The 22,457-nt window shown below is 42.6% G+C and overlaps 1 protein-coding gene across 2 annotated transcripts; it reads right to left on the reverse strand.

Moving 5' to 3' along the window:
* Positions 1 to 514: 514 nt before the first annotated feature.
* On the reverse strand, positions 515 to 22,202 carry LOC102799908 (voltage-gated potassium channel subunit beta-2). 2 transcript variants are annotated; one of them, XM_006802255.3, is made up of 14 exons: positions 21,707 to 22,202; positions 7,707 to 7,750; positions 7,575 to 7,612; positions 7,221 to 7,300; positions 6,913 to 6,957; positions 6,438 to 6,482; positions 6,286 to 6,329; positions 4,549 to 4,635; positions 4,310 to 4,395; positions 4,073 to 4,193; positions 3,888 to 3,982; positions 3,684 to 3,804; positions 3,162 to 3,250; positions 515 to 3,049 (listed from the first exon to the last, which is right to left on the reverse strand). In XM_006802255.3, the coding sequence occupies exons 1-14, from the start codon at positions 22,000 to 22,002 to the stop codon at positions 2,960 to 2,962; spliced, it is 1,281 nt and encodes a 426-aa protein (XP_006802318.1). In that variant the 5' UTR covers positions 22,003 to 22,202; the 3' UTR covers positions 515 to 2,959. The 2 variants fall into 2 exon arrangements, with proteins under 2 accessions (XP_006802318.1, XP_006802317.1); XM_006802254.3 differs by lacking the exon at positions 21,707 to 22,202 and adding an exon at positions 16,933 to 18,435.
* Between the last annotated feature and the right edge of the window lie 255 nt (positions 22,203 to 22,457).

Here is a 22,457-nt window from a genome sequence, read left to right on the forward strand (position 1 = left end):
TACAAGAAAAGGAAAAGTTTGATCAACTCATTGCGTTTCTTCACCCGAACAAAAAGCGCTAAGGAAAAGAAGGATCTGATTAGTATAAATCCACATAAGCACAAACAGTCCTTAATGCCAGATTTCACAGAGAGACGTTTCCCCCCCTCTGAGAAAGAACAGTCTGACCATGAATAATCAAAGTTTTTTACGCTTTGGTGAGGAGATTTCGAATTTCTCTGAAACAACACATCTCCCTGAGCCTTTTCACACACACACAAAAAATCACTATTTCCACGGTCAGCACCCGTCGCCACGCTCGGTCAACTCGTGCTGTTTTGGTGCAACACAAAGAGGCTCTGTTATATCGGCAGCAACACAAAAGTGCAGGCTAACCTCAAATGGAAGGAACAAACTAGCTTTGCAGGTATGCATTATGCACTCAGTGTTATCTGCTGGCTTCTGTTGACTTTAGTTAAGAACATTCCTCTGCCAGTCACTGCTTAACCACAAATAAAATAAAAATAAAAATATGTAGCTGAAAGCTGCTTTATTTTTTCTATCTGCATAAAAATGTCGAACAAAATAAAACAAAAATCTGAAGCAATTACAGGTTTAAGTGTCTTAGTCATCTAAGTATGTCCATCAACATTGTGTTGATCATCAAAGTGTACATAAGGAAGCTAAAACCCATCAAGGGAGCACATGATATGCGAGAATGAAGGTTGTGACTAATCCTAGTGCTCGCGGCCCATATGCCGCCTCATATGCAACTCGTAAAATTGCATCGCACATGTACACAAATAAAGGGTGGTCCAAAAATGAACGTGGAAGAGTAGCTAGCAGTTGGGGGATTTAGCGTCACACCTGTGATTAGACTACTCCGGGTTTTGGAAATACAAAAATCTCATCGGACTTTCTATTAACAGCTGAAAGAAGGGGGTGCAAGAAGCTTGAGTTGGCTAATCCCAATGTAAATGTTTGCACGTTTGCAGGTTCAAAAACCACTGGACTTCATGGAACAGGGTATGTGCTTTGTCCCTTAAGTAGGTTTGAGCAACAGACATGATACATTCAGAATCAGTTGTCTCTTCTCTTATTATTATTTTTTGTTTGTGTTTTGGTTTCTCTTTGTTGCAAGACAGTAAAATATAAGTTAAGCAGGCAAAGTTACATTTTCAAGGTTTGATTGAAGGACCTATGTACACAGGAAGCTACGCTCAGTCGAACTGTACATCATGACAGACTCACAGAGAGCCACGTTTCAGCGGCTCATTTAAGAAAACCGTCATGAACCACAGACTTGAACTTTCTCTTGTTACGTCACCGTCAAAACACACGAGCCTATTTACAATATATTGCAACCTCGCGTCTGCTGAAACAACTCCGGTGTATCAAAAAACGCCACCTCGGAGATTAGTTTTCATGGCAAATCACAAAAAAAGAGAAAAACAAAACAAAAGACACCCCCCTTCACATTACAAAGTATTGAAGTCATTACAAAACTAAAGGGAAAAAGACAAAGTGCACAGTATAAAATCTGTCGTGCATGTGTTTGAGAATGGGAACGAATTTGGAACGATGCAGAGAGAGAAATGAGCAGAGAAGCTGTGTTTTCGGGCTTCCACAAACAAAAAGAAAAGTTAACATTAATCGAAATCTTACCCTAAGTGGTCTGTGGTAAGACTCGTATCACATTTGATAAACTCACACGTATTGTTTTTATTTACCATCTTTTTGAAAACTTAACGTTCACCACAATATGTCCCAATCTTTGTGTCAGACACCCAGCAACCTTTCCACTCAGTCCAGCCGTCTCAGACCTGCGACTCGAGATCAGCAACTCGGCACCGCTGAAAGTGATGTCAGCATCTTTTGACATAGTTTAGGACGATGCAAAGATTATATGCAACATGGACACACAAGCCGTGTCCGCAGACTGCTGGGAGCCTTTAAAGCGAGCGTGCCCATCAGGACGGTTATGTCGGATAAAACTATCTGACCGTTTTCGACAGTTTAAAAAATAAATAAATAAATGGCTTACAAGGGCACTGCAAATCTACATAAGCCGTAAAAAAAAAAAGCCATGCCACATTTACACCCTGTTAGGGCTATTCTGTCTTAAAGGGACATGCGCACAGAGGAGGCAAACGGACCGCTGAGAAAGCAGCAGGGTTGGGAAAAGTCACTGGCTTTTGATTTCTGATTGCCAATTTGACAACGTAACAGCACACATAAGTTATTATTATTATTTCAACATTTCTGCCAGACTCAGTTCTAACTCTGTAACCTTCATACTTGAAATTCATTTGCCAATTTTTCCTTTTAAATCACGTGATTAAAAAAAAAAAAAAGTAATACCAGAGTGGCTTATTTGCTGTGGGTTTTTTTTTTATTACTTCACAAGTAATTCATTGTTCCCAACCCTATAAAGCGGTGAGTGTGGCAGAGCAGTCACATGCACACTACGGGAAAGGTTCGGTTAGACACATGAGGACTAACCTTTAGCTCTCTGGCTGCTGGGTACTAAACATCATACAGAATAACAGGCAGCTGTGAGGGGAGGAGACTCACACGTCTAATGAAAGCACCGTTCACGCAGTAAAGTTGCATGTTAGGGCAGAGGTGGCCTTTTTTTTTCTTTCTTTCCTCATTTTAGGATTGACATTTGATTGACCAGCTTTAGCCTTCCTCTATGTTGAAATAATTAGTCTGTGAACAATCAACAGTGAGCAATATATGATCGATTATGTTTTTTTTTTCTTCCACAATTGAGAGAGTTCTCTTTTTCTTTTTTCCTTTTTTTTTTCTTCTGCATGATATAATGTACTGCGCAGAATGGATATGCGCACATACTGGAAGCATAAATGTTGCCGAGGACATGCAAGTTGTTGAGTATACAGCAGAGCAAAAAGCGATGTTTCCCCAATATCAAAGTCTTCTTCATCTTCTCGGAACATCGTCGCTGAGATTTGAATCTTCAAGCGCGTGACTCTTTCTTCGAGTGTGGCTTGTTTCCCAGCAGGGCGTCCATCTCAGTAACGGTTTGAGGGGTCATTTGAGATAAAATCTGAAAGAAGGGGAGGATGGCATCAGCTTAAAGTGTCATCTGCTGTTTTTTGGGTGGTTCTTTTTATTGCGCACAAAACACAAAAGCATATTTGAATACAGCACATATTTACCCGGAGGGCACCCAGATTCTCAAGAAGCTGGTCTGTATTAGAAACACCCAGAAGTACTGAGCTGACTCCCTCACTGCGCAGACACCAGGCTGTAAAAAGAGCAAACCAGGAAAACTTTATCGCTGGAGGAATATCACTTTGTAACCGAAGTAAAGTAGCTGATTTTTTAGACTTCTTTTAAAATAAATGTTAACAGATTTAACCAGTGGCTGGATTTCATTTGAAAGCCTTAATGAGGCCATACATATACAAAGCACTTAATTAACAAGATCACAGATTATGTAATGTTATTTTCATGCAGGAGACATAGATTTTCTACACTTCTCCCAGAACCGTTACAGCACTTCCTACCTGCGTGTGTACAGTAAGATTAAACATAATGAATCAGTCATTTAAGGAGTGAAAATCATGCAAATATGAATCGATTCAGCCTCAATCTGCAGTCACATGATGCGAAAACAAGCAAAGCTGCATCTCTGTATGTATGCACTAAAAAAATAAGGCCGTTTGCTCGGATCATACCGATGGCTAACTGTGCAGCAGTGCAGCCCAGTCTGTCTGCCAGTAGATGGAGCTCCTTGATTTTAGCCAGCTGCCTCCGACCCTCCTCACTGTTCACTCGCTCCTTCAGCCACTGGTACCCCTTCATCAGGACCAACATGGAGAAAATCACTGATTCACACTGTATGCCGATAAAATCAAGAACTAGTGGAAGATCAAACTGACCTTCATTGCTGCTCTGGAGCACTCCGGTACACCATCACTGTACTTGCCTGTGATTAAACCACAAGCGAGCGGAGACCAGGTCATCGCTCCAACACCTGACAGAGCGAGGAAAGTGTGAATGAAACTAATGAAACTTAATTAAAAAGAAGAGATAAATGTTGCTGTGGGATTTTTGGATGCCTTACCGATCTTGTGGTAGAGTTCAGGAAGCTGCACTTCCACTTTGTCCCTCTGGAAATAGTGATACTCTGCCTGCTCGCACACAGGTGGTATCAGGTTGAACTGGCGTGCCACTGAGTATGCCTCCTGGTGCCGCAGAAATGGAAACACAATGCAATGGTAAGTGATCAGCGTTATCTGGAAAAAAAGCTGACACTCGTGAATTTGTGAAGAGTAAGACTTTAAGAGTGAGAGCTCAGCACCATGATTTCCATTGCGCTCCAGCGCGAGGTTCCCCAGTACATAGCCATACCCTGGTTTATTACAAACGTCATGGCCCGTACAATCTCTGCAAATCACAGCACACGACATCTCACTTAAATTACATTCATTTGACAACTCTAACGCATCTGATTGAAGCTTATTTCCACAAATAAAACATACTACCACATAAAAACCCTCCATAGTTGTGCTACAACAATAATAAGCGGTTCAAACTGACCTTCCATCGGACTGTTGACATCATTTCTGTTGGCAAAAACGATGTCCACATAATCTAGCTGGAGTCTTGATAGGGATCCTCGTAAACCTGTGATAAACACGAGTCAATTATTGGACTAAGAGTCATAACTTTAAGGCACAGTGATGTTTTGAGCCACCGCTACACAACAGAGAGTCTAATTACAGTGTCAATAGCTTTGCAGTTATTTGGCAATAAACCAAAGTATCAGGCTGCATTATATTGACCTGGTAATCATGCTCAATGAAGCGTAAGGGAAGGACCAAAGTTATTACATTTTTTTCCTGATTGAGACATGAGTGTGTGTTTGGAATTTCATGGAGTTTCATCCAGTAGATCTATAAATACGAACTTCATGCTGGTGCCTAAGGCCAGATCAGATCATAAAGGGATTTATTTTTTACATTTTAAGTTTACATGGCATCAAAATAGCATTCAGCTCCTCTCAAGATATTAATGTTTATCCTCAGTACAGGGTGCTGGTGGAGGGTAAAATGAGTGATTCTGTTTTATGTTCGATTTTCTGCTTCTCAAATGTTCTGGGCAAGCGTCTAACCTTGGGTAAGTCAGCAGTTGGACTTTTTTTTCCTGAGCAAAGTAAAAAATAGTGCATAGAGTCGAAATCTGAGCGTTGTCCCTGCGCGCGGTGCAAGCCTTAAGAGCTGCATGTAGTTCACTCATTATGCAACGACCCCAAATCAAAAGCTTCATGACAATGACATAAAAAAAGTCATTCAAGTCCAAGGTAAATGGTCATCCTGCGGCTGTGCTGCTTACAAAAGGAACAAAGACCACCACCACATCCTTTAGCTTTTTTTTAGGATTATTTTTGGAACCGATGAAATGGCTGAAAAACAGCAATCAAAACATGTACCTTCACCTGACCTCTGTATTTACTTTGACCTAACAAATCTGATAAAAGGCCTCTGAAACATCCTACCCATCAACATCTGCACTTAAAGCGATATAGCTTCAAAGTGAATGCACCTCATATCCCAATAGTGTCCACTGACATCACAGTTAAAAATGAAGTTGTGCTTACTGTGACGTGTAAGGAGCTGACTGAGTGAGTCAAACAACGCTCACACTAAAAGGTAAAGGCTTCGAATGAATGATAGCAACCACATCATTAGTGGTTGAAGTAACACACAGGAAAACATGCCATACAAAATAAAGATGCAGTGCAACCTAATGAAGCAAGGCTTTCATTTATAGTCTTTAATGTATAATAAGCCTAAAGCTAACGCAGAAGTGCTACAAACTGCAGTTCCTCTAATGGCAACTTGAGGCTGGCTCCATAAACGAGCTAATCCCCATAGACTCCTGTGTTAAAATGTCCAACTTCAGAGCAAAAATAAACTCGTTTATAGTCTCTTATAAAAAAATATGTTTGGTCTCTAAGCAAATTTTTCCCTTTGTGACTACAACCAGTCTTGGCAGATGGCTGTCCCTCCCTGAGTCTGTTTCTGCTGAAAGTTTCTTCCTGTTAAATGGTAGTTTTTCCTTCCCACTGTTGCCAAAGCACTTGCTCTGTTCGTCTTCTCAGTATTATTGTAGGGCATTTAACTTGCAAAATAAAATGCCCTAAGGCAACTGATGTGTGAGCTGTTGAATTTTCTATAAATATAACTGAACTGAAATTTATTTAAATTGCTTTCAACTGGACCAGAATAACCCCTTATTTGGTTTACACTTTGCAAATACATGAGCAGACTGTACCTTCAATAATGTGCTTTCTGGAGAGTCCTCTCTCCGTCTCTGCCCTGTGAAGTTATGAAAATACAAATCATTGATCTTCATTTAAAATAATGAATGGAAAGAAGCTGGGTTGAAGAAATGTGAAGAGTCTAGTGTTTTAGTCTTATACTTACTGGCCTCCCCAGTAGATTTTTGTCGTAATGACAAAACTGGAACGTCTGGCAAGGACAGAAGTCGTGAGTATTTTGATTGCAGCATAACATTTAAGTTAAGGGAATCAGCTCATCCTAAATCTAATAGTACGGACAGTCTTTTTCTCTTTCTGGTGTTAAAATTAAAACATTTTATTACCAATATGTGCCTCTTAGGCAGCTGGGTGAGTCAGCCACCATCTCTGATCAGGGAATTTAACATTTTTATCCTTTTTAGTCTCTCTGAGGATAAAGCTCTACATTTTTTCCCCCCAAGTATGGCTTTCCCTTGAGAGAATTTAATGGTGTGCCGCTATCAAAAGTAATAAAAACATGTAGTAATGCATTTCATCTCAGGAAGGGATTATTAGGGATTATTTAAAGTAAATCTGTGATCTGGTCGAGTTAAAAAGGTTTGCATGCCTGTGAGTCAGTTCGGAAGAATGAGTAATCTCACCTCCAACCTTTCTTCTTGATAATGTTCCCTAGAGTAATTTCCGCCCTGTGGAGAAACACATCATTGGTTGTGACGGGCTGAGGCTAATGAACTTTATTTGTTTGTAACGTTTAACGAGAGAGTTGATAAAGACACGCAGACCAAAGAAAACAAGATTAATGTAAAGAAGAAGAATGGAAGACGGCAGACAATAAAAGACGACGTCACATAAAAACAGGTTTAAATTTTTGTATTTGCTGTGAGAGAAATCAGACGATTTAAAAAGAAAAAGTTTAATTGAGGCTCAGGAGAGGAAAGTGAAGTCTGACCTTCCAGAGGCGTACACCTCCGCTGTGTCAAACAGGTTCACTCCGTTCTCATAAGCTACGGTCATCAGGTTCTCTGCCATCTGAGAGAACACAAAAACTGAGACTGAGAGAAGCAGACGGCGGATAAATTCCAATTACCCAGAGGTCGTTCATGAAGGGCACTACTCAGGGAGGATAATACAGACAATATCTCGCCAAGCTACAGCAGTCTTAAGGCCTGTCACACATATTCCTGCGATCGTGAACACTGAGATTTGTTTACAGTGCGCCGAACGGTGTTACACAAAAAACCAAACGAGTGAAGGTGTGCGGGAATCGATTTCTCATACAAACACAGAGAGAGAGAATGCTCACTTCATCAGAGATCTGCGATCCAAATGTCACCCAGGTGCCTGAACAAGGAGAGGGAGGGAGAGACAGACAGACGGATTTTATTTAAGAGTTTGAAGCTGAGCTGAATATTTCCCTGCCTTCATCCCAACTTACCTAACCCGAGACAGGAAACACGTAGGCCCGATTTTCCCAGGTTCCTATAGAAAGGGAAAAAAATCAGGAGGTTAGATGAGAAATGCCTGTAAAGCGCACACACACACACAAAATGTGTGGGCAGTTGGAATATATCTGGACATACAATCTTCAAACACAGTAAGTAAGATGTACGCATGTGAGTGATGAGCAATCCTCAGTAGGGAGACACTGTGGTTAAGCAGTGATGAGACTAAGAACTGCAGCCTTTCGAGCTACTTGTATCTCTAAGTGGAGTTTAAAAAAGATGGCAGCTGCAATGTTACACTGTATTTAACACACATTTTGTCTTATTTGTTTCTACCCAAGCCTCCGAGCCATCTGAAGTAGTTTCGGTTTATTAATAATCACATCCACTCACAACTACATTACAGCGTTATAAACTATTTATTCACGTCTATGAGGGAGCTGGCTCACTGCTTTACTGGACACATTAGGATTTGAAAGCTAAACGTCGTCTTAATATGGCGACGTTGTTGATGAGATCCTGATTATTCTGTAGCAGCATGTAACACAAACCTGGTGTCACATGTAAAACAAAAGTACGACACAAAATTGAAAACCTGACACAGATGTAATTTATTTCTGTCGTAGTCTCCGACACTTCACTCCTCCACTGCAGCTGCCGAGTGAAAGTCTTTCTCGCCTCTGGTAAAATGACTTCCTCTGTCTAATTATTTCTGAACAATTGACCTTTCATCCCTCGTATGTTAGCAGTTCAGTGTATTACAGTGGGCCAGTGAAACACCTGGAGGGGACGGAGCTCAGCGCAGTTAGAGAGTCCCGGCAAAAGCTTCTTTGGTCTGCACCATAAATGGCTCAAAAATGCTCTGTGAGCTAAAGAGGAGTCCATTAACCGACATGCCACATCTGATTATTCAGACAGCTGAATTTTGAAGGGCAGACGGGGGAGAAGCAGAGAGCTGCATTTCTGACCACAGGAGCATGTACAGCTGAAAATGATGTGGGCTTCATGCTTTGCTCTCCTGTGTGCTCTCCCCCATTCTAATTAGCCGGGGAGCCAGCTGGAGAGCCGGCAGAACTGCAGTGCACCTCGCTGCTCGCCGTCTTTTCATCTCCAGCGCCTCTCCCCTCTCAGCTTGTCTGCCTGCGTCCACCGCAAAACAGCCAAATGCACAAAGACAGACTGTCACAGCATTTAGACTCAGTCGAACAAGTCCCGCTTTTATTTTCCTGGTCTATTTTCTATTCCCAACCTTATGCTATTTTTAGATTCCTGCATATGCAAGCATTTGTTTCATGCTCTTTATGTGTGTGTGTGTGTGTAGTGGGGGCATCAGTCTTTATGTGAGCACTCCATGTGGGTGTGAAATACATATTGTTTGTGTCATTACGTTAAACTGTTAAAAAAGCACACAGGTGGAAGGTCAGGAAAGCTATTTAAAGGGAAATGTGTCTGCGGGGTAGCTGATTCCTTGTATGGTAAGCTGGCTTTTCTTCGTGGTTCGTCAACCAATGACAGCTCTGCCTGTTCTCTCACGCTGACAGCCACTTTGAACACTGGGAGTAAATTTAAATGAGGCACATGGGAAAAACATATTTCAGAGACTGGGTTATTTCAAATGAGCTACCTGAATATTTTACCATTTTTTTTTGTTTGTTTTTGTTGGCTTTTCTTTTTTTGTAGTATCCATCAAATCAGTCCTTTTTTGTCTCAACTTTATTTGGATGAGAATAAAGGGGATTTTATTTATTTTTTGTCAAGCAACATTTGACAAGGTGGGGCCAATAACAGCATCCGGAAAAAAATATTCCCTACAGTTTTAATCAGCTTCTAAAGCAAAGCTTGAAACTGATTCAAAATTGCTTTTGAGGTAGCTTCTGTATCTGCACACCGGGAGCAAATAAACGATATGGTTTATACCCAACTTTATTTTTGTTTATTACCTTCTTTTTTATTATTCTTTTTAGGGAACTTGAGAAAAACTCATTATAATTATGCGTGATGGCTTTGAGCTGTGAATTAAGGACAATAAAAATCTGTTCCCCAGCTTAGTCACACACCTTCTGTCCATACTTTCCTTTTCACATTGGACCAGGACGGCAAACAGAAGGCTTACGTGTGAGGAAAAAAACATACCACCAAAACATGAGTCAGCATTCGGTGGAGTGTGTCAAGCATCCAGTGGCATACGGCTGTTACACAAATGTTTTCTTCTTCTTCTTCTGTTAAATGCTCTTCTATCCGATATGCTTTTTAAAGATGAGTGCATGAAGCTGACAGCCTCGTGTTTGGTAAACGCTGCTTGTGAATGCATCATGACAGGGAGCAATTTTGAAACCGGTGTGCATTACTGGGCGAATTTCACAATTGCAGAGCCACATAAAAATCCCATTTTTAAGTCTGTGTGTGCGCGTGTGCTTCTGAGCAATAGAGGATGTCACTGTTTCCATGTGTGACAACTGGCCGCCCCCTCCCTTGCGCTCAACTCCGCCGCTCTCTGCAATGCTGCAGTCTGCTAAATTACTATCAGTGAGTCTGGAGAAACACATGCTCTGTCTTTCCTCGCACTATCTCCCTATTGACAGTCTTTTCCCACTATCTCCCGCACGCAGTACACCCAGACACTCGGCCTATATTTCATCTGAGGCGGATGTGAGGGACGCTGTGCAATAAACGGAAAACATCTATGCTGTGCATGTGTCATTATGGGGAGGGGTTCGATGCTTTCACGTGAATATTCACGCTTGATGGGAATTGCATTGGAACGCAGGCACAGTTCCACATGCAGACATGCATGAATGCACTCTTGAGCAGGGCACACAGATGCTTCTCTATAGCCTTCATAAATAGGCCTTCCAGTGTTTTCTTCTCTATTTTTTCCATTGCCATAAATCATGATCTCCAAACGAGATGATTGTAGCAACTTGGCTGCCTCGTCCATACATTATTAACGCTGGAGAGAGAGAGACAGAGGAGACACACAGGTGCTCCGTCACGGTTTAGTCAGCATTTTAACCTGTGCTGACATTCACAGTTAGTTTTCACCTGAGACAGGAGGAAGACACTATATACAGATGGTTAGGTGCTAATGGTGGACTTTTTTTTTCTCCCCCTTCCCTCTGCAGTTGTCATAAAATGCCACACACATGCTGAGCAGGCTCTTCTCCAGAGGGAAGACCTAGATATTAATAACACTCACGTCAGTTTTATGTGTATGCTTAGACACACATTTTCTGAGCACAGAGTGTGGGAAGATGGTGGACTGTCTGTTCTCTTTCAGTAATGCTGCACACACTGTTTTTGTGGCTTTAAAGGGTCACTTCACCCAAATTACAGAGAACAGATTTTTCTCACCTGTGCCTGCTTCTACCTAAATGCAATCAATGCAGTGGGCAGAAGTTATGGCACTAAAAAAAACGCCACCACAAACTTTTGCTTTGCTTGTCATTCTCAATAATCCAGAGACATGCCAACAGAGCTACATTTTTGATTTATATGACAAATGCCACCAAATTAGCCACATGGCCTGGCACTAATCAAAACCACAGCATCTAAGAGTGTACTAATTATCGATGTAGCTATTTTTAAAAGCATTAGCCTAAACAATGGACCCTTCATGTAAATGTGATTTTTTAAATTCAGCTATATTAAAACAGTTAGGAAATCAGGTCTGTCCTAATTATAAATTACTCATGCTGTGCAGGGAGCGAATGGAGAAAAAAGGGCACAAAGACACACACACGCACACGCACAATCTCAGCTGCTCTCCTCCAATTCTGCGTATCAGCTGCTGACACTTTATTAGTGGTCCTGACTCTCCCGTTAACTAAAAATGCATGTAATGAAGTGGTGCAGGAAAGAGCTCACACAAGCTGAATTTGACACAATGCGCTGTCATTACTGTTTATTCCAAGTTTGGGAACACACGTGACCTGCGACAAAAAAAAAAAAAACCCAAAAAATGTTCACTCGCCCCAACATGTAATCAAATGTTAATGAAATTCGCTCGCTGAGAAGGTCGCTGCACTCTGCCTCTGTTTCGTGTCCGCTGGCAGACGGATAAAGACGAGTATTTGAGGGATGTGGCGCTTTCCGGATCTCATGGCCCCGTGAGTGACAGCGCAGTGAATTCAAAGTGATTGAATGCAATCGCGAGCATGTTTTTGAGTATCGCGCCGTCCTCCGGTTTTCTTTGGCGTCCCTGTTTCCCTGTGATTTAAAACAGCTCAACTACTTTGCCTTAATGAATTTTGCAGTGTATTACACGGCAGGCAAATGAATGCTACCAAGATTTATTTAAATAAATGAATATATTATAACACTGAAAAGAGTTTCAAATAAAAGTAAGATTTTAAAAGAAGAAGGAGGAATTGATATTATCTAATTAAATGCCTTTTGAGTCTTTTCCAGAGCATGCGGACACTTGTTCATTAGGCTGCCCTCTGCTCTTACATAATAACAACATGCGGCCATGATGGCTCTGCCAGAAGACAATACCAGTCTTTGACTTTGATGAGACAGCCTTACTCCGAGGACGTGATGTGGATTTTCTGGCCGCGATTACGATGCCTCTCAGTTAAGAGTAAGCCGCCAAATGCAGTCAATTATTGACAACTCTGAGCTTCATCAAACAACACTGACACGCAGGTCACTTTGCATTTTGAGAGGATTAAGTTGCCCGCTGCATACACTTAATCAAGTCCCAACAAGCAGCTGCACACATAATAACAGCCTGGATATTGTTCAGACATGATATATGCAGTAATTATAACATTAAGCACCGTACAGCGTGCTGTAGTAGTGGGTGGCAGATGAAAATAAGCAGCCACAGTTTAGCAGTCAGTAAACAGATCATGGTTTGGATTATATTTTGGTTGAAATCAAGCAAGTGAACACCCGGCGTTACTTTGCCTAAAACTTCCCAGACCTCAAAGTGAGTCACTAATCTGCCCAGTCAACTGGAACCTCTCCTGAAAATAAATAAACAAATAAATAAATAAATGTCCCAGAGCGACAGAGAGGAGAGCTGAAGGTCAAGGTTTTTGGAGCCCGCAGTCGTGTTCTCCTCCCTGCCACACAGGCCATTTATTTTGCGTGGTTAATCATGACAACAGCGTGAGGTCAAAATCACTACATTATCGCTTCACCTGCCGGTTACGATGAATATTTTAGTCGCTGCTGGGGATTTGTTACACTTCGCTTTGCCTTCGGTGCCACGCGTGTGAACGGCGCGCGGAGTGAAATTAACAAAGCGAGCCGGTGACGCCGCTGTGCCGTCAGAGCGCATAAAAGCGGGCGAGATAAGAATCTGAATGCTAAGAAGAGGCACGCGGCGAGAGTAATAACACTCAGGATAGGTCACCGTCTCGCAGCACTAAATGAGCATGAGATGCGTGTTAAAAGTCGACAGGGCCGCTCGACGCCAAAGCTTCAGCTGCTGCGACTACGCTACTGAGATTTCCACCTTCCGCTCCTCCAGACAACGGCACCTCTCTGCATGGCTGAATGTCAGAACACTTCAAATCCTCATGAAAATACATGAAGGCTTTGTTCTCCAGTTTAACATGCAACCCAGTATCAGGTATTATTATGAACACTACATCTTCTTTTTCTTGTTTTTCTCTTTATGGTACAGCTGAGGTTTTTGTTTGTCGTCTGCTTTAACTGGAGCAGCATATCCTAAATGTTTAAAAATGTAGAAACAGCTTGGAAATAAATTAGTTTGGCAAAATAATCTGAAATCAGGGAACTTTTGTAGAGCTTAAAGATTTTGATCTGTAGCACGAGTACAGCCACATCACTAACAGAGAGCGGTTGCTTTGCACCAAAGCAGATGATAGAGGTCAACTGGTGCACCTAAGGTGACAGAACTTAAAGCTCATTGATTAACAAGGTCTCTATTACTTTATTCATCCTTGCAAAAGCCAAAGTGCAAAAACACCACAGCAATTCCCATCAGGTCACAGACTCTTCATGGAACCAGCAACAGCTCCTCGTCTCCAGTCTTTGGTCTAAGCTGCTGGCTGTGATGTCAAACATCACGTGCGAGTGTCATCAATAGTTTGTTCTCACTCTTCACAATCACATGTCTTTAAGTTTAACTTGAGTTCTTTTAGATACAGTAGAAAAGCATTCTTGGGTAATCGCTCCTAAACTCCTTCATGTCTTTCCAGCTGTCCTGAACTTATTTTGATTTTCTCACATCTTGGTTCTTTAACAATAATACTTTGTTTCACAGTTTACTGCATGTCAGTGCTGAATGTTTTATCTGAGTAGGGCTTCCCTATTCACATTCTCCATCTCTCAAGCATGCATTAAGATTTATAGGCATCCGCCACAGACACAGCGTGCCCCGCGGCCATCTGTGAGGAACAGCGGTAGATAGATCTATGGTCTTCTCCAGTATTAAAGTAAATCAAATTCCCTTTTCTTTTTTTTTTAAACTCATACCAAAAAAATGTTTTAAGAAATTCACGATGCTCAGATATACCATATTTGATTCTAATTCATGTGAATTTTAATTTGCGCAGACAACTTTGTGAATGATGCTTTTAGATAAATTCTCTTTTGAAATATTTAGGTGCAAACATGACAAAAATGCGATTCCAGAGGAAAGTCGAATCATTTTTGGCGTTGTCTGTGAAATGCGCATTATCTTGTCATATCTTTTAATTCAATTTTCTCAAACTTGAGCATATTGTGCCAAATGGAACCTTAACATTGGGCCATCTGGACAGTTTGGTGTTGAAAACAGAAGGTTTAGTTACTTTAAAAATAGACATTTTGCTGAGTGACAGAACTGACTGCTACAGTCACCTCTCCATCAGCTCGAATGCATACCCTGTGGCCACACTGAACACACAGCATATTGCACACGCACACGCACACAGACACAAACACACACACAAAGCAGAATGCTGCAGTGCACTGTAAGGGAGTAAAAAAGGGCAGCGTTTGAAAAGAAAACGGTGAGAAGCTTAAATAAGATCAAAGAAAGAAGATAGAGAGAGCCACAAAGAAAGAATCTGAGCATCTGTGACCTGCCTGTGAGTGATCAATACTTGGGTTAATGAGACAGAAGGGCCACAAAGATGTGGTCAACGCAAGCAGCAGCATCCAGAACTGGAAATAGAAACCAGCGCTGGAGTGCCAAAAAATGCAGTTCCTCAAATAGCCACTTGAGGCTGTCTGCAAGAGTGATTCAATCCCCCATTGCGTTTAAACAGCATTATAGGGCATGTTTACAGCCTGGCACATTGGTCTCCTTAACTCATTTTCACCATCATGACAACTAAATATATAATGTAATATAATATAATTTCATTTATACTCAACGTTATCACCATTGAGCAGAAGCTGGGAAATTTTTCGTCACCCATCGTGACCTCTTCTGTGTGTTTGTGCCCCCCTGGAACATTTTTAATGCAATCATCTGATAAGTCACAGGGCTCACTGTGTGGTTAATGACACAAACAAGAGATCTGTGCTCTGGTGTTTTTTGCAGAGTAATATTCTTTTATTCGATTTCTATGTTACTTGGCAATAATTAGCAGATATCTGTTTCTACCCGATGCAGTTACACAGTCTCTGGACACACCTTTGTATTCCAGCCATTCATCCAAACATGGTCAAACCAGCTCCACAAACCAGTGGATGACACCACAGTGGCCATGGCCCACTTTTCTATATATCTATATAGTTCACGGGTGGTTTAGAGTGAAGGCAGAAGCCTGCTTCCTTCCTGACCTCTGTGTAATTGTAACAACGGTGAGAAATGAGGAATGTGCGGCCACCACGACGCCGCCACAACCAGACTGTTGTGGTGCAGGTGGTGGAGCTTTGAGCATACTCAGTTAAGGAAAGGACTGATAAGCGACAGCAGTGCTGGCTGATTAGAAAATAAGACAAAAACTAAAGGCAATGCCTGGGGTGTTGCCAATGGCAACTGGAAGTGGCCATATGCTGTATAGACTTATTGTGCTGCTGCACTCCCTATTAGTGACACTTTTCTAGAGACGGCAGAACAACCGGAAAAATCCAGCCCAATCATAAAGTCCTGTATGTGTGTGATTCTAAAGGGAAAAAAAATAGGAGTGGAAATATCCTAGTTTTGTCGTGTGCCTTATTCCCTTTTTAAGCATCTTATTAAGTGGAAACTAAATTGACTGAAGAGAATGGCAGCAATTCAATCAACCTGATTACCAAGAAAGCAGGTCGTTAAAACTCTCCTCCTAGTTCTTGAATTTTACAGCCCAAAGATGGAAACACGGTGTGAGCCTGTGGAAGTCTGCAGCCTAATGTTAAAGTGCATGCTTTGTGCTTTCCTCCCCTTTTTTAAAAAATGTATGTTTATGTATAAATACGAGCCTCCTTCATGCATGAGCTGCGCATGAACAGCTGTCCTTGTTTAGCTTCAAGCTCTAATCCATCAAAGGTAAACCACAAGTTTGCCAACAAACTAAAAGAGGAAAAACATACATTGCATTCTTGTCTTGTTGTTTATCTGGTTGGATTTCCTTCCTACTTTATGACTCAGACCTGGTGTGTGTGCAGCAGAGATTTTCTGTGCATACGATGGTCTCCTGCGAGGCTATTTTATGAAAGTACATGTGTTTAAAACCTCTAAGAAAAGCCGGGCGTCCTAGTGTGGTTTCAGGAGAAGCTGTTATTGGAGGAAAGCTTTTTTTTTTTGTATTATTAATCTGCTGAAATGAGAAAGAGGCTAACGCAAAGTCTGTGGCTAATGCTCCCATATGCATACTGTCTGAAATATTGTGATAGCATTAGGGTTATATAGTATGACTTATGTAAGCATTTTTTTTATTTATATCCATAAGCGCTTTTAGGCATAAATGTCATATTTTTATAATGTCAGAGAAGTCATTGCTCTCACTGAGGTGTTTCTCATCTGGCTAATGGGTATGTAGGCAGTCTGCACAGTCTGCTCACTAGTGATATGTTTGGTGACAAGCTAACCTCGAATTCACCTCACATCTCAGCAAAGAGACTGGCAGAACTAGGAATAATGAAGGCCCGGCAAGGCAGGTAGAGCCTCATTGTGAAGAAGAGGCCCAAACCCAGAGCCCAACACCTTGTTTCTGGTGGAGGACTTTCACCTCTGGTGGAGGTCAAAAGGCCACAGTGATCAGAGCGAAATAAAAGCCATCTCGCCAACCAATAAAGCTCCGGCTCCTCGTCTCCCCCAGTCAGGCTCATACTCACCTGTACTTCATATTGGTGTGGCGCCCAATAGCCTCCTTCATGTGGGCGTGACCCTGAGGAGTCTGACGAGACCCGGAACCCTCTCTGGTCTTGACAGAACCTTGAGACATGTAGTTGCCATTGCTCCCTTGTCCACTGCTTCCACCGCCGCTTCCTCCTCCACCACCACCACCACCTCCACTTCCTCCTCCACCTCCTCCTCCACCGCCACCACCTCCCCCTACTCCGCCACTGCTCCCTCCAGGAGGTGGAGCGGTGCGAAGGCCACAAAGCCGGTCCTCGCTGCGACTTTTGAGGTTGTGCTCAGTGCATGCAAAAGACACCTGCATCCTGGCAGCTGATGTCTGTGTCTCTTATTCTGAGAGTCTGAGTATAGGGTTGGGTTTGTGTTTTTGTCTTTTAAACAAGGAGTCACACAAACAGCAATGTCTACAAACTGTTGGTGCTGCTCGACACCGTTTCCCGTCGTGCTGTTGTGGCAGCGCCGTGATGCTCATACAAAAGGGCTCAGACAGGGCAGGTCAAAGATTTTGGCTCAGAGTTGGAGGGAGCAGGCGAGAGTCCAGCCTCTAAACATGACACACACAGAGTTACCGTCTGCTCAGTCTCCTGTCTGGTGATGCAAACCTGGCAAAAAGGCTCTCGGAGTTTTCACACTCACACGATGCATCAGGGCTGCCCTCCAAAAATCATCAGGGAGCTTGTGTGCTCGCAGCAGTCCTCAGACGAATTTGGGGATGTGGCAGTTCTTGGGAAGCCCCCCCACCCTCCCACCCCAATAAAATCTCAGTGCAATAGATGCCCTCCCAGGAGAGTGGCTTCGTCCGACATAACATGCACGGGCTCTGTATGGCTTATGTAGGGTGATAAAGCACTTGCCAGCTTGCTGTTTTCTCTTCAGCTGAGGTTTGTTGAGACTGTCTTGAGCTGAGGAGCTCCGGAACGTGCCGCAGCAATGACACAACCACAGCTACAGGCATCCTCACACCTCGCGTCGAAATCACTCATATTTCTCCCCCACCTTTTATTTTACTGTCGCAAGGTGGGTGAGCAAAAGGGTAAAAAAAAAAAAAAAAAAAAAAAAAAAAAAAAAAAAGATCGGGCTCAATAGCTCGAATTTACATCGCCGAGGAGAAAAGTCAGATCGGGGGTAAAGACACTCAAACCCCACCAATGCATCATCACCAAGCGGCTTCACGCAGCATCCAATTGATGCAACAGCGATGGAGAAAGAAGAAGGAGGAAAAAAAAACCCCAACAAAATCAGCAAGCACGGAGCCGGTTCATCTTTAGCTTCAGTGTGAGAAGTTGTTCACATACCGGCAGCAGCGGTAACTGTGCACGTCTCCCGTTGTTCGCCAGGATCTCAGGGTGCGCGGATTTGGAAAAAAAATGCCGGCATACTGGCCCCAAAATCAGCTGCAGCAGACATTTCAAACGCTCGGTGCCGCCTCTCGGCTCTCCAGCATCATTTGGAGACCGCCCCCCCTCCTTTTTTTTTCCACAGGCTTCAAAACGTTCACGACACACAAGCAGTGTGGGGGTTTGGATAGATACTCCCTCCCTTTCTTTCGGGTGTGATCCACATTTTTTCATCACACCGATGCGCACACATTTCATCACAAAGGCACACATTAGGCTATACTTACTCAACCCCCTCCCCAAACCATCTTTTTTCCCTCCATAAGATCCAGAATTCTGTCTTCCCACCACTCCCATTATTCCTATTCTTCCTATGCAAAACATTGCCCTCCCCAATGATAGCTTGATTTGCCATCAATGACCCAATCACCAGAATTACACTCATTACTACCTCTGAGCAAACAGAGGATAGATGGGTTTTTAAGTCACAATACATCACATCATGGGCATAGCACGGCAGGGCATATCAGATCATCCTGCAGCCCATCATAATGAAATGAAATGGATGTGTCATTTTGGTGGCCAAGCAATGATAATAGCCCCTTCCAGGCTTTGTTTACCATCTAAAGTGTGATGCCATATCCTTAGAGAGGACTGTCAATCCAAAAGGCTTTACTCTGTGGTTAGTGCTCGCCCCACTAAGTGTGCTTCACACAGCAGGACGATGTGCAAAATACCCCAGATTTGTCACCATTGTCAATTTGGTTTCACATCTAGTGTTTTGAAGCAGATCTGCAGTCCCAGAGCAGATTGCAGGGCATCCACTGCCAGCAGAATGTGACTTTGAGTTGGCAATCAGCTCTTTCTAAAGAACCATTCAGCACAAGTTTGGACGGGGAAGTTTCCAGCTGTACAGGCAGAGAGAAAATACGAATGCTGCCCGTGGTGGCGCTTCAAAAGAGGAGAAGATTTAATTACTTCCACTTCACTGTTAAGGCGCTTATTTTCCAGGAAGCACATTATTTTTGTATAGCCAAACTTTTGCATAATCATGTCGACTTCTTTATCTTCATCTCCCTGTAGGCTTAACCTTCCCCTTCGCTCCAAATAATGGCCACTGGCATCGCCGTATTACACAGTAATGACACTGACTCAGTCTGTTCTTCACTTCAGAAGCTTACAGCGCTAAAACCTCGGGACACAACCAACACTTGTGAGCCTCATCTTGAAGTATTTGGGTGGAGATAGACCAAAAATGAGCACGTGTGTGGTGCATCCTTATTTTCCTAGTAATGATAACGTTATGGAATCAAATTATCAGAAAATGAGGGGATCCAGTAGATGGCTTTTTTTTCTTCTCAAGCTGGATTATACAAGAGCTTCTATAATTTGAACGTCCTTGAAAAGGTAGGTTATTCATGCAACTCAGACTCAGCGTAAAAACTCATCACAAAGTGTGACTTTCTGAGCTATAATCCCCTAAAATCTGCCAAACCGCACTTTGATAAGTGCTTGCAAGCATATTCCTTTAATGCTACAGAATTAAATGACCTGGACTTGCCTGTCAACCCTTTTGGCTCCATTTTCACTTAAAAACAGAACAATTCGACGTAAGCTGGTAAATAGAGAAATAAATAAATGTGTAAATGTCTTTTTTAAAGCAGGATGAAGCAAGAAAACGCGTCTCCCATGGTGGTGTTCATGTTGGTTTTGACACGCTTGAACTAAAATAGCACTAAAGAATGCTAAGAAGTGTTTGCAGGTGTGCCTCAACATGAAATTCGCATGACGTTCTGAGAAAGCTGATGGCGTTGACCCTGTGACTTTAAAGGCATCTTGTTTCTCCTTGCGGTTTTTATTCAAAAGTAATTCAGCTCCTCGAAAAGAGGACAGAATTACTTTGATATAAACCATGAAGATTCACGCATGTTCAAATCTGTCTGACCTATTAGCTTCGTTTCATTCGCCCCTCGTTGTGTGTTTTTCAGAATCTAAATAGCTCACATTTCTGCAGCTCAAATGTTTGCAGCTAAACCGGGAAAACGAGAGAGAACGTCAAGGTAGACGCTGGCTTCTGTTTTGATTACAGGCAATCATTTTCTGTCAGGAGGGAGTCCAGATCTCATGCAAATGAAGGCGCACAGAGGCTGTGGAAACAACTTCCACTGCAGGCTCTGTGGGGCAGTTCAAGTGATGGAAGCGGTTCTGCCAGAGGTGGTCGAATCAACTGAATCCTACTCTGGTACGCCATTAGTTTGTTTCAGCTATCAAAATGTACGCTGCCAGTACAAATGTGCTATAAAGTAAGTCCTAGATCTGAGCATAAAAATGATGTGAAATTGCAAATGATACCCCTTGGCCTGCACTATTGTCCCTCTTTCTGCTTTTGAGTCATTGGTCACAGACTTGTCTTCACACCATGATGACGCTGCCACCTAGAGGCAACTGTGCTGGAGACTAGATGACTGTGTTTGCATGTTTTGGATGTGTTATAGCAAATAAAATGACAAATGTAATGGAATCTGCACTCAGTATTTTAGTATGATGGTGTTTAAGCAGTAATAATGAAATATGCAGCAGCTTGGCCCGTATCTTCCTCTTCTCTGTAAGCACCCCACCCCTCCTTTTTTCAAGTCTCATTCAATTTACAAAAATCTATTTTTCCCTAGGTTTTTGGTAAACTGATTGAAGAGTAGCCAACATCACCGTTCATTCGCCTCCACACTTTAAACAGAGAGATGCACGCGGTACAACAACCAAGCGCCGGTCCCCCGCTGTCAAATCATGCATCATTAACCCCAAACTTCTGCACCACTGATGCCTGACCCCGTCAGGCTGTTTTTTGGGAAGGCTGGAATTAGACAATGGCTCACGTACAACTCACATTAGCGTTCCTGAACAACCGGATGCTTCTGCAGTCCGGCCACGTACACTCATCAGTCCTCTGCATTGAAATCTCATCAAACGCCTGATGTTTCTTTTTAGGTCACCAGTGAGAAAAAAAACAACAAAAAACCAAAAAAAAACTAATATTTTTGTTCCCCCATCTCTCGTGAATGATGTCTCCACTCACTGCCTTTCAATTGCAGTCCTCTCCAAACACTCAATTACATCAACGCATTAGTAATATGTTAGAAAAATATTAACCACGTTATTAAAATGGATCATCCACGGATGGCTGAGTGCTCGGGATGGTCTCTTATTATCTCTGTAAAATCCAGACATTCAGTGTGAGTCCTGCACTCACTAAAAAAGCAGATCTGAGTTAAATCTGCAGCCTCGTGTAGGCTGTACGTTCCAGTTCTTTATTATTAATAACTGCTTTTATTTTTTTTAGTGGCCTAATTAAATATACTAAGTCATAACTACAGACTGCCTCATGATTTCATGCTGTAAAGTCTTCTCCTCATACCTGTACGGCATTGCAGAGCGCTCAGCCTCGCACTCAGCCAGGGAGAGGCCACATTCTCTCAGGTACAGCTCCAGCCGGCGTCGCTCCACCAGTCTGTGGGCTGCCTCCAGGATCTGAGAGGCCAAGGCCTCTGACTCAGTCTTCTGTTCCGAGCTCTTGCTGCTCCGGGTCCCAGCCTTGGCCACAATACTCCCCGAGGAGGTCGACGCCTTGGGCTTCTTACTGATGCCATAGAGGTCCTCCACGGAGTATTTCCCCCCCTTACCTCCTCCGCTGCCACCACGGCTGGCGAACATTGTTGCCTAGATTACAGCACCCCGACTGATGAAATGGCTCTTCGATTCTGCTTTGCTTACTTTTTCTTTTCTTTTTTTTTTTTTTGCCTGCTACATCTACTTTAAACAAAAGCTGCTTCTAAGTTTGAAACAAAATAACAAGGCAGTGCTATTTTGATGGAGTTTCATGTAGATTTGAAGCATCCGGCCCGAGGATGTGTCAGACATCAAACTGCTGGAAAGGAGAACTTAAAGGACCTGCGAAATATTTAAAAAAAAGTCTTGATTTCTCCTTTGTGGAGCCTAATTCCAAAATAAAACAAAGCCAGTCCGACATGTCAGCAGCAACACCCAGTCACAAACAATGACTCCTGCTGATGTGAGGTGCGTCTTTGAGTAAAAATGGATAGGAAAAGCAATCAGTATCTTTCTCTCTTTATCTCTCAAAGGAAGGACAGTGGGGGGATTTGTGTCGA

The sequence above is a fragment of the Neolamprologus brichardi genome, chromosome 10, assembly GCF_056152115.1.
Source record: "Neolamprologus brichardi isolate AB-2024 chromosome 10, ASM5615211v1, whole genome shotgun sequence".
In the NCBI taxonomy this organism is placed as follows: domain Eukaryota; kingdom Metazoa; phylum Chordata; class Actinopteri; order Cichliformes; family Cichlidae; genus Neolamprologus; species Neolamprologus brichardi.

Excerpts from the sequence above, each read along its gene's own strand:
- LOC102799908 (XM_006802254.3), bottom strand. The coding sequence starts at position 17,261 with ATGCAGGTGTCTTTTGCATGCACTGAGCACAACCTCAAAAGTCGCAGC. Across the intron at positions 6,483-6,912 it reads ATCAAGAAGAAAGGTTGGAG|ACGTTCCAGTTTTGTCATTA; the intron begins GTGAGATTACTC and ends TGTCCTTGCCAG. Across the intron at positions 3,805-3,887 it reads GCTCCAGAGCAGCAATGAAG|GGGTACCAGTGGCTGAAGGA; the intron begins GTCAGTTTGATC and ends GTCCTGATGAAG.